This window comes from Rousettus aegyptiacus, unplaced genomic scaffold, assembly GCF_014176215.1.
Source record: "Rousettus aegyptiacus isolate mRouAeg1 unplaced genomic scaffold, mRouAeg1.p scaffold_m13_p_11, whole genome shotgun sequence".
NCBI classification, from domain to species: Eukaryota; Metazoa; Chordata; class Mammalia; order Chiroptera; family Pteropodidae; genus Rousettus; species Rousettus aegyptiacus.
Genome location: NW_023416286.1, coordinates 34029771 through 34042191, shown reverse-complemented (window position 1 = coordinate 34042191; position 12421 = coordinate 34029771). Strand labels below are relative to the sequence as shown.

At 38.3% G+C, this 12421-nt stretch overlaps 1 protein-coding gene across 1 annotated transcript; it reads right to left on the bottom strand.

The window, feature by feature from the left end:
• Window positions 1-720: 720 nt before the first annotated feature.
• SPATA4 (spermatogenesis associated 4) lies at window positions 721-6406 on the bottom strand. Its single transcript, XM_016166039.2, has 6 exons — window positions 6182-6406; window positions 5615-5744; window positions 5121-5239; window positions 4795-5015; window positions 4450-4566; window positions 721-1582 (listed from the first exon to the last, which is right to left on the bottom strand). Exons 1-6 carry the CDS (start codon window positions 6397-6399, stop codon window positions 1458-1460), a joined length of 930 nt encoding a protein of 309 aa, XP_016021525.2. The 5' UTR covers window positions 6400-6406; the 3' UTR covers window positions 721-1457.
• Between the last annotated feature and the right edge of the window lie 6015 nt (window positions 6407-12421).

Here is a 12421-nt window from a genome sequence, read left to right as displayed (position 1 = left end):
GTGAAGTGAATGGCCTTCGTGTGGTTTGCCTATAGTGCTGGCTTCTGTTGACACAACGCATCCTCCGAAAGTTCTTGAAATGACCTATTTTGACCATACATGATACCTTCATTTATTTATTTACTATGGAATGAAGCTTACAGACCATTTCATATTTTTCACAGTTCTCCATAGATCCCATAGGAGTCTAGGAAATTTAACATAGTCCAAGAGGGATTAGCTTTTTCAGGAGATTGAACACAGAGTCAGAGAATGAGGAAGCATATTATTTGACTGTCTACTCAAATCTAATCCTTTTCTCATGATCTTTTCTCAAGCTGAGCTTCAGAAGACTTGTTTCTAAAAGACTCTTTCCTAAGGAACTGTATTTTATGGGTTAAAAATTATTCACATAATTTTATATTTAAGATTTGTCCTATTAGAATGCAAGGCAGCAGGTCAATAACCAATAGCTGGTTAAGATACTCATTTGGAATAAATTCTAAACCTAAGATAAAACCAGATTCTAAATACATTTCTAAGAAGTCGTCTATTTCACCAGAGCTCCTTTAATTTCTTTTACTAAATATGAGCTACGCAAGAATTAAACAAGAATGTCTCTGGATGTAGAAATTCTCATAAAACTGCCTAAGCCTTCAAAGATGCAGAAAAACTGATAGGTTAGCTGGAAATTGACAAATATATCATAGGATTCACTGTTAGCAATATTCATCTTGGAATTCAAAAGAAACAGGTGGCATAAAAACGAGTAATTCCAGTTGAAGAAAATTTTCCAAATATGAATATAAAATTACCAAAAATATATGAAAGATAAGCAGTCTTTCAGGATATCAACCTGCTTTTGTTTCCCTTCAATAAAAATATGGGGCATGACAGCAACCAGTAGGAATTTTTTAATTGAATTAAATGGATTGCTAAACACTAAAACCAATTTCCAAGTAAAGCATGATTTTCCTTCTCCACAACTCATTTATCAATGGGAAGGACACCTATTTTTTTTTTTAAATGGTTTAAATAAGGCTATTTTTGATGGTGGGCAAGATTTTCTATGGGCCAATATATAATAATCATTCAGAATAAATTTTTATTAATGAGTGTGATATGTAAATGTATAGTATCAGGCAAATTAGTAGCTCTTTTCATTACTAATGAGGAAAACATTACAAAGTAGATTCATCACTCCTACAAATTTTATGAGAAAGAACTCATCATGGTGAATTAACTGTACCTTTAAAGTTATTTTTGCTCCTCCTGTACTAATTAATTTGATTTTGTATTTTCAACAGTACCTGGCACGGGTGTTTTAAATAAACAGTTTTTGAATGGAAATGAAAAAACATGTTCTTCAACCCAATTATGGATAAGAAACCACTTTAATTTTCTTATTATTGAAATACATCCCAAACTAGGTGATTCTATCCCTTTAGTATAAGGCAAGAGATGGTGGCATCACTTCTTCAAAGACTGGTGCTTTTCAAGGTCAGTTTTCTGTCTTTGAGAGGTTTTGTAGCAGATTCAAAAGGTGTCCCAGCTTGCTTCACATGAATTGTTTTAAGTGAATTGCCACCATTACCTGTATTTGCTGGAATATTTAAATAAAATTAAAATCAATGTGTGGTTATTAAATAGTTATACAACCATTAATGTTTCCAGTACATCAAACAAATGCACAATCATTGGCAACAGGTTGAACACAGGTTAATCGAAAGCCTGGTAAACAGAATATTTAAAGCACGCATTATAGTAGTCATAAATAAAAAATCTGAATGTCACCCACCTCCAAGTCATCAGCAGTGACTAAAAATAACCAGGGCTTATTTTGGTGCATCTGATACTGAATATGACTCAACTATTTTTAAATGTTGCTTCAGAAAGCAGCTGAGGCAACAGTGCTACAATTTTAACAGTGCTTCGATTTGGCACATACACATAATTCATACATCAGTTTCTGGAACTCTGATGCACTGAAGCATGCACGCCGGCCACCCAGGCCCGTTAAGTCACTCATTTCTAAAGTGAGGGGCTAGTGGCAACTAAGAAATCAATATTCTTTTGGCCTCTTATTTTGCTAACACTAGATTTAGGTAAACTGAGGAACTTAAGTGTAAAAAAAAGAAAAGAACAAAGGTAACAACCAGTATTACAACTAATTTTCACCACCTCATTTGATAATGAGAAGCTTTTCAGATGAACAGCCTGTGTTTCAGTGCCATTAAGTGCAATCTTAGATGGTAAAACAGGGTTCAGTTCCTACTGTCTAGTGCCTTTGGCTCTTTCCCTTCTGTTAACTTTGATGTTCACTGACCTTAACTGATTACTCTACTCTTTTATAAGAAATAACTGAAATGGAATCCCTTTAATAAATTTGGGTTGGGGGAAAGTAGCTTAAATCTTAGCAAAATAGTTCTCATCTGTGTAATTGCCAAAGTCAAATTCACAGCATTTATTCCTGTTATGCACAGATTGAGAGAATCCACGTGTCTGGAACAGGATCGAGAGAAGTAAAAAGATAAAAAGCATGTTCTTTCCCATCCTGATCCAGCAAAGAACCCCGTAAGCTTGTCATCCATCTTGAAAAGGAGAGAAAAAGACCACTAAAGTTGAGATGGATTCATAAAAGAGAATAGAGAACAAAATGGGAGGTGTTATTTATAATAATAGCTCATACATTATTAAAATTGTAAAAGCATAATCCATTCTACATGGTTTTGATCTGGAATAATGACAGCATATAGTTTTTCTAAAACTTATAAGTAAACCTTGAAAGTTTTTCAAAAAGATAACAAATGAGGAATTCAAATATCAGTAGGCATCATTTTTATATATGGTGCTTTGCATCTGTTCCTCGCACAGGAAGGAAGCTCTGCTACTTCTACTTCTACCTTTACTTTGCAGGTCCCTAAGCAAGTGGTCACATCAGTTAGTCTTAAGGTCCAGTTAGCCATAAAGGGAAAGAGGCAAGAAGGAACCCGCTGTAGTCTCTTCTGCAGGCCTCTCTGCACATCACAACCCCCTACTCCCCTGCCTCAGCCTTCTGCCTTGGTTTCAGCTCACCCCTGCTGGAACTTTCTCTGCAGGTTGAAGGAGAGCTATTCCAGGAATCTGAAGGTGAACCAATGGATACATTTTTTTTTACAAGAGAAACATTGTTATTTGTTTCTGTTGGTTCTATAATGCTGAGTACTATGCCTCAGGCACATGATGAGTTCAAGGGGTTTTAATGGACTGGCTGAATGTCTAGATATTAAAAAGTGTGCTCTGAGGAACAGTAGTTCTACCAGTCCATTAGCAAAACAAAACTAAAATAATAGTGATGAGTGATCAAAGAGAGTTTGGAAAACACTTCATTCTGTACCTCTCTTTAATATTTATAATGCATATTAGCATATTAAAGGCTCTCTGAGAAGTCATAAGTTTTAAAAAAGGAATCTCTTGACATTGCTTTCCCAGACCTTATGTAAACAAGGACTTTTCCTCCTCCCCCACGCCCCACAAAATCACTTGACAGGTTAGGAAACATACTCTGTAGTACAGGTCTACAAATATCTTTCACCAAGGGCCTGACAGTAAATACATCAGGCTTCGTAGTTGGGTTTTCAGATAAAACAAAAAAAAACAAGACATTCAGTTAAACCGAATTTCAGATACATAATGAAGAATTTTTAGTAAAAGTATGTCCTCAGCTGTTCCTAAAGTTATCAGTTGTATTAGGCTGTATTTTTATTCGCTAAATTTGGAACCTCACTTTGTGGGCTGTACAGTCTGGCAACTACTGGGCCCTGCTATTGTAGCAGCCACAGACAAGGCGTAAAACAAACAGGCATGGCCACGTTCCAACACAACTTTATTTATGAACATGGAAACTTGAATTTCATCTTTTTAAAGTGTTGGGAAATATTTTTCTTTTGACATGTTTCTTCAACCTTTTAAAAATGTAATAACCGTTCTTAATTTATAGGCTACACAAAAACAAGTGGTAGAGACTGGCCCTATCCTTTGCCATGGTACAAATGCTTTCTGAATTAATAGTATTGAAACAAGTAGCTTCTTGTAATACAACTGATTGGGAAGTTCAGGTATATAGTATCTGTATCTACTTTAGGATTGATTTATCATCCAACTGCTACAGTATTGAGTTTTGAGCTTTCAGTGATATTTACCTATTTCACACTCCCCTATTTAAGGATAAATTAGAACTGAAATGGCTCCTATAGTAGCAGGCAGGGACACCCCGGCTTGGGAATGTCCTCTGCTGTGACTGATAGTTAGCAGATCACATGTCCCCTCCACCTGTCAGAAAGCACAACAACATACCAACCTACCACACCATTTTAGACTAAATGCCTAGGCCAACATTTTAACTATTTTTCAAAATTTAGATGAACAAAGTGGGGAAAAAATGATTTTAACAGGTAAAAAAGTGAAAAATAAAATAACGAAAACACTTACATAAAACAGGAGAAAGTTTTTGCTTTGAAATCATTGATTTATATTTATACCCAGAGGCTTGGGCAGGATGATGATCGAGGGTAAATTCTCCCACTGTGGGTTTGACATCAAACCATTCTATAAAATATAAACATAAAAATTGTTGCTAAAAAATTCACTGTGGCTATTGACAAAGCACCATAATTTAGAAATTAAGCAAATTATTTAGGCATTTATTTTATCATATTCCTAAGAGCAGTATGAACACATAGGTTAACAGCCCTCTCCCCACATTGTTCACATCTTTAATGCACAAAATAGTTGCTTTATAAAGAACTCAGTTGAGTATTTCCAAAGAAAACTTACTTGGATTTAATTTTCTGCTTAATTTTCTTTGTAACATTTGTAAAAGGAAGAGGAAATCGATTTTAAGTTCATTGCTGAGCAAGTTGGGATTACTTAATAATTCTGATAACCTAATGTTATCTTTAATAAACTTTGAAGCTGTAGACCTGGGAACCAGGGGCAAACGCATCTGGTAACTGTAGTCTGTGAAATTCACGAGGTCATCCTGGATACTTTTAATTCTGGAAATAAAAAATAAAATAATGTTGACAAGCCATGTTTTAGGAGTGAGATTTATATTATTAAAAGTTTCATGTTGTATTATTAGAAGATTCCAAATAACTCACTCTCGATGTGTTAATAGGGTGTAAACCTCTTGTATCAGTATTTCGGGTACTCCAATTTTACAGTGAATCGTTCCATGGATTAGTTCTTTAGGTAGTTTAATTTTTTTTTTGGCCAGGAACTTTAATAGTAGAAAAAAAAAATAGTTTCATCATAAATTCTATAAAAATCTCCAGTTACTATGAATTTATTTTAATCTCTTATCTCTCAATTACTTTTCTGATTTTTAACATGTTAATTATTAAAAGATATCATTCAGCAAGAAAACCACTATACCCCACTCCAATTTGAAATGAGTATGTTCAGTTTTAATAGGTTACTCGTGACATAAACTTTAATAACCTTTTCAATACAAGGAAACAAGCTGCCAACTCAGTAGCATTGTATCCTAGCACACAGTGACACACAGATATGTATAAAAATCAAAACATCAGAGGCGCGCCTTTCAAAACCCAAACTTCTTAACAATTAAAAATGTCAATGATTGCTAATTTACCTTTTCCAACTGTGCCCAGTTATCCAACTTGACTTTTAAAGAAGTTCCATTTACAAAGGATAACAAATTAAGGTCTCCGGGGTAATATATAGTAAATATTTCTGCTATCAGGAAGCCATTTGAAAAATCCCTGATCCATACAATAAGGAAATGAAATAAAGTGTAGTTACTTATACAGTTTGTATTATTTTATAGTTAACACCAATCTAATACTCAGTACTGACAGCAAGTAACTTGTCCAGTGTCCCTGAAAAGCCTTTGACTATTTTAATATTTAATGTGATTTAATAATAATAATAATAATAATAATAATAGTGTAGTCACCAAAGCATTCCAGATTAGCTTAAGTATTGATTGAGTGAATGAAATGTTTCAGCATATTGTTTTCAGTCTCACTCCCTAAGAGGGCGATGTGTTTGTGGGTGTGGTGAATGGGATAGAAAGGCCATCAGAGGCGCGAAGCGCCTGCGGGGCTGCGAAGAGGACTGCTGGATAGAGGCGCAGGCGCGGGTCAGGGTAGCTCAGGCCCCGCGCCCGCCAAAGAGGCTTGACCAGCTTCTCCGGCACCTGTTGATGTTCCTGGGGAAGAAGGTGAGATCCAGGCCTTGGAGCCAGCGCAGGACAGACCGGGACAGGCGGGAGCTCTTCGGCGGATGCGGATAGACCAGACATTTCTTAGGCCTCCCTCTGACGGGAGCTGATGGCTGTGGCAAAATTGACAATGACTTGGGTAGGGCTGCCGCCGGCACTGTCTGAAAGTTTTCTTCTCGGCCGGCGGCAGCCATGGCGCTTTCTGGGTTTCTATGGCAGCACCAGTGGGGGAAGGGAGCTCGCTATTGGGTCCGCGTGGGGGCGGGGCCTCGTGGGGGCGGGGCCTCAGTGCGGGCGCCCGGCTTCGCGAGTCCCAGTTTGGGGACCGGACGCTCCAGGTTTGGGGACGCGATTCCTGGCCCAGCTGGGCGTAGTCTGGACCTCAGCTTCAGTTGGCCTCACTAATTTGGAGTTCCCCCTATCCCCGCACCCCTTTGGAATTGTGATGTATGCCCAAGTGAAGGCCTATTTTCAGTAGGGCATTTTGAGGAGGGTGTGAAGCGGCTCCAGAAGACGAAAACAATTTTCGTTTGGAAATTGGAAATTGGTTTTTCCTTCTAATACCAATGAAAAAATCTTTAAAATTAAAATGAATGTTTAATATCTATGAAATATAACATTTCAAAACAATTTGTACGTTAGATTTTCACACTTCACAATCATGCCTAGTGTGCATGATGATTCATTCATTCAAAACATCTTTATCAAGTGTGCTATGTATCAGGTACTGATCTAGTCACTCGGGATTTATCAGTGAACGACGTAGAGAAAAAAAGATTTCAGAACGGGCATAGACAATTACAAATTAAATATTTACAAAACAAAGTTATTAAAATTCTTTTAAAACTTATACAGCAAAAAGTCACTTAAGGCGTCACATACATACATATTCAAGATAAAATATAGGATAGATCTTGATAGTGGAGCCATATAATATTGAATGTTTATTCATATACATGTTTATTAAAGTAAACCAATGTGAGTCTGTATGTGGTTAAAAAGGAAAACAAAAATGATGCTATGCAAGTGCTTTCTCTTTGCCCAATGAGTTTTTCATGAATGACACATTCATTCAATGGACTTTCTTTGAGGAATTTTTATTCTGTGCTGTGCTATGCATTAGATCTTACTATCCAATATGGTAGCCTGTAACTACATGTGGCTATTTAGATTTAAATTTAAACTAATTTAAATAAAATTAAATAACTCTGGCTGCATTTCAGCTGCTCAACAGCCATGTGTGGCTAGTGGCTCGCATATTGTACAGCAAAGAGACAACACTATCATTGCAGGAAGTTCTACTGGAAAGCTATGCACTAGAGTATTTACAGAAGATAGAGATATAAATATCTGTGAAAAGAACACATACTCTGAAAAGCTCTTCCATCATAAAAATAGTATAGGGAGGAAGCCAGTAATTCGGCCTTAGTCTAGGATTCCTCTCAAAGGAGGTGATCTTTGATTTGGATCTTATAAGGAAGTATTTTGAATTGGTGAAGACAGATTTTGGAGGACCAGCTCTACTTTTTTATGTTATGTGAGTTTGGGCAAGCTGTTTAATCATTTTTATTTGTAAAACGTGGAAATAAATAGGATATACCTCATAGGGTTATGTTGAGGATTAAGTAAACAAGTTAAGGATGCAAAGAGCCTAGAACAATATGTAGCACATAGTAAGTGCTCGATAAATATAAATTGTTTCTAAAACGATTATGCAACTCTGTGGAGTGAATGGGGGAGGGGACAATTTTACACAGTCTGACTAATGTGAGAAAAAGCATAGATGACATATGGTCTATGATATGAGAGTTTTAAAATGAGTTTCAGGAAATAGCAAATAACCCATTTAGGCTCTAGCATAAGGGCTAGCATAAGGGCTAAAGAGGTAGATTAGGGCTATAAATCAAGGCTTAATTGAGAACAGTCTTGCTAAGAAGTTAGAATTTTTCCTGTAAGGAATGTGTCCATTGGTAAGCAAATAGTTCTCTGTTTCAAACACACCCTTCTATATTCCTGGGGAGTTGGAACTCTGCGACAGTTTCTCCTTTGCTAAGTGTTTTATTAAATTTTGCCAATAGGGGGTACTAGAGAGAGACCAGGAGGAGAGGGGAGGGGATTTGCTGTTTCCCCTTGGCTTGCTGTTCCCTCGGATGTCACCACAGCAACAAAGCTTCACCTGGCAGTAGCAGCTGGTTCCTGTTTCCAACTTTTTTTTTTTAGCACTTCTGGAACAGGTTTCATCATACTCCCTCAGAGGTTTAGCAACCACCAAGAAGTGGCTCTCAAAGAAGTGGCTGCTCTGAGCTCCAGAAGAACCAGCACCAGCTGTGTCCTCAATCCTTTCAAGTCAGTCTATAGAACTTTTCTTCCAACTTCTAGGTTCTAAGAACCCCAGATTCTTCCCTTTGTTCTCTAGCACTAGAAGTGGCAATTGCTTCCTGAATCATCTATGTTAATTTGATACTCTTTTTAGTTTTCAGTTCTTCAGAATCTGTTTAACAATTTTTATATATGAAATTCTTGTTGAATTGGATGCTGAGTGATTCCTTGCTTCGTATTTGGAGTGAGATTACCATCTCCCATGAGTTCATCTACATCTTACTCAGACATCTGAGGAACTTGCTACTTCCTGTTCATCAGATTCAGTCAGCATGATGTCATGGAAAGAGTAGACCAGCATGATGTTCTTGGAGGTTTTGATATTCAAAAAGGCACTCATTGGCCTTGTGTCAGGGAACAAGGAAATTGATTTGACCTAAGGCAAGATCGTGAATGTGCTATATTGGGCCTGTTAGAGGAGCAAACTGCTTTGATGGGTCTTGCAGATTGTTATGGAGAAGAGTGGTTTCCGGATCAATAGCAGAGTAACAGTTGCTAGGGACTGTGGCGGTTTATTTCAGTGAACAAATGGAAAAGCAACTAACTATAAGTGGAGTTGCCTCTTGATTAATTTACAGTAGTTGTGTGTAGAGCCAGATGGGTGATAGAGTAATTGGGAGGATCCTAAATTGTAAATTATATAAATGTCTAACCATTCTACTATATACCTGAAGCAAATATAAAATAATAAAAGAAAAAATAATAAAGAAATAATAAAGCATAAAAATAATAAAGCTATATTTTATATCCTAAATAAAATACTAATAAATAAAAATAAATTAATTAAAAATAAATTTACAATAATCCATAGTCACCCTCTAAGATTCATCTACTTCTGCATCAGCCAAATAGCCATCAAAGTCAATACTAGTTATTGATCTATAACCTGTCAAAAGAAAATGCAGGGCCTTACTTGATATATTTTGATGAGTAAGAAACTGTTCTCAAACAGGGAGACCTCTAACTGAAAGTGATTAGAAGCTGGTTTCAGTGGCTACAGCGTAGTTTATAAACCATGAATGGTAACTGGAGACTTACATTTTTTCATTGCATAAGCTCCCTTGTTTATAGCCAGTTAGCCAGGAAGCTGTGAGATCCTGCCGACATGAAGCTTAGATTTTTGTGTAAAGTCAGAGTTGGCATTTTGGGAAAGTCAGAACAGTTTAAATTTTAGTTGTATGACTATGGGTATTCGGGCTAGGGGTATATTCGAACTGTGGTTTCAGTTTTGATTTCTTTAGAGCATACCTCAGCACCACCTTATTAATTTTGCAGCTCGCCAGATGCAGACAGAAGGCATATAGTGTGTTCTGCTCAATAAGAGGTAGCTGTGCTGTGCTAGAGGCAACCTGCTCTAGTCCACTTCTGCCCTTGGGGAGGAGGAAGTCTTTCTTATTCTGGAGTTTGAATAGAAGTTACACCTAGCCCTCCTCCTGAGCCATGTCCTCCAGCTTAGATTATATCCATACTGAGGTGATAGTATGGATTCTATCTTACATGCCTTTATTTTTTAATTTGGTTAGAATGTGGGCAGGAAGGAGAAGTACTATTAATTGGGTCCTTCTAAGATCCCACTATTTCAAAAGATGAAAAAGAATATATAAAACAAGGAAAGGATTAAGAAAATACAGAATAGTTCCAGTCAAGATGGAGGAGTAAATAAACACTGTACTGGCCTCTTCTCATGACCACATCAAAATTATAACTAAACTACAGAACAACCATCATTGAGAATCTCCTGAAGTCTAGCTGAACAGACGTTCCATAACAAAGGATATACAGAAGAAGCTACATTGGGACTGATAGGACGGTCAGACACCCTCCTGGCCCCCACCCGTGTATGGTGGTTAAAAATAGGAAGGGATAGATCAGCTTTGGAGGGCCCTCCTGTGGAGCCAGGGGTCTCAGCCTCACACCAGGTTCCTCAGCTCAGGATTCCAGTGCCAGGAAGAGAAGTCTCCATAATTTTTGGTTGTGAAAACCAGAAGAGATGGTGGCTAAGTAAAACAGAGGGCTGTGGGAATCATAGGCATTCCTCGTAAAGAGCCAGGAGTAGACTTACTCACTGATAGATTCACTCCCTCTGAATTCCAGTGCTGGGGCATCAGCTCAAAAGGTGCTGGGGACAAACGGAGAGGAACTGAGTTATGTGGGTCCAGGGCAACGGCTGGAGGAGCAGCTTTCTCCCAGTCAGAAGTGCTGGCAGAATCTGTTGTTAAGCCCTCCCCTCTTGCAGCATGCAGACACAGGTGCCACCATATCCGTCGCCATCACCCTGGCTAACACTGGCCACACCATCCTGGTGATTCCATGGAACCCCCACCTACCCACCCAACTGTGAGCCCACTGAAGCCTCTTCCAGTAGCTTTTCCATACAAATGACCTGTCTCGGTTTATGTTGTGGAGTTTCCTAAAATCTTTCAAAGGTTCACAAAACCTAAATAAGCAGCGTCTGGCCTAGGCATGCCTCGTTCCTCTTACTGAGCAGCTTTAAGCCTGGCCCTCCCAGCAGGTAGCCTCGGTTTGCAAGATGGCCTCTAGAGGTACAACCAAGCCCAGTGTGGGTGGTGGCTAGCTGCAGATTCCTTGCTACCTCATGCCAGGTGGCCCAGGGCAGGGCACAGGCTGCTGCTAAACTTTGTCTAATGCAGACTCCTCCTGGGAGGGCCCCAGCCTGCACTCTTGGGGCCACATTCAAGGATGACACACCCAAAGAGCAGACACCAGAGCATTGCTAAATTGAATCCAGCCAGATAGGGTCAGCTCCTGTACAACAGCTGCTCCACTACAGTCACCAGCTAGTCCTCACAAACAGTCAGCCTGAGGGTCAATCCCTCCCACTGACATGTAAACAGCAATCAAGGCTCCACTACAATGGAAGGGCATAAACAACCCATGAGGGACACACCTGGAACACCCAGCTCAGGTGACCAGAGAGACTGTGCCACTGGGCCCCACAGGACACTTACTACATAAGGCCGCTCTACTAAAACTGGGAGACATAGAAACCCTATGCAATACCTAGAAATAAACACAGATACAAGCAAAATGTAAAGACAAAGAAACATATGTCAAATGAAAGAATGAGACAAAGCTCCAGAAAAAAGAACTAAACAAAATGAGACAAGCAATCTACAGATACTGCATTCAAAACACTGGTTATAAGGTTGCTCATTGACTTAGGGGAAAGAGTAGATGAACTCAGTGAAAACTTTAACAAAGAGATAGAAAACATAAATATGGAGGTTAAAAATATAAAAAAGAACCACTCAGAAATAATGAACACGATAACTGAAATAAAGAATACCTTAGGAAGAATCAACAGTAGATTAGGTGAAGCAGAAGATCAAATCAGTGATTTAGAAGATAAGGTAGCAGGAAAAAAAAACCCATCAGAACAACAAAAAGGAAAAACAATCCCTCTCCCCCCCCCAAATGAGGATAGTTTAATGAGCTTCTGGGACAACATCCTATACAACATTTGCATCATAGGGTACCAGAAGAAGAAGAGAGCAAAGAATTGAAAACTTACTTGAAGAAATAATGACAGAAAACTTCACTAACCTGACAAGGGAAATAAGACATACAAGCCCAGGAAGTGCAGAAAGTTCCAAACAAGATGAACTCAAAGAGGCCCACACCAAGACATATCATCATTAAAATGCCAAAGTTTAAAGACAAAGAGAGAATCTTAAGAGCAGCAAGACAAAGACAGTCAGTTATCTATAAGGAGCTCCCATAAGACTGTCAGCTGATTTTTCAACTGAAGTTTTGCCAGAGGAATTGGGGGAAATATCCAAAGTGATGAAAAGATAGGACAATTAAGATTACTCTATA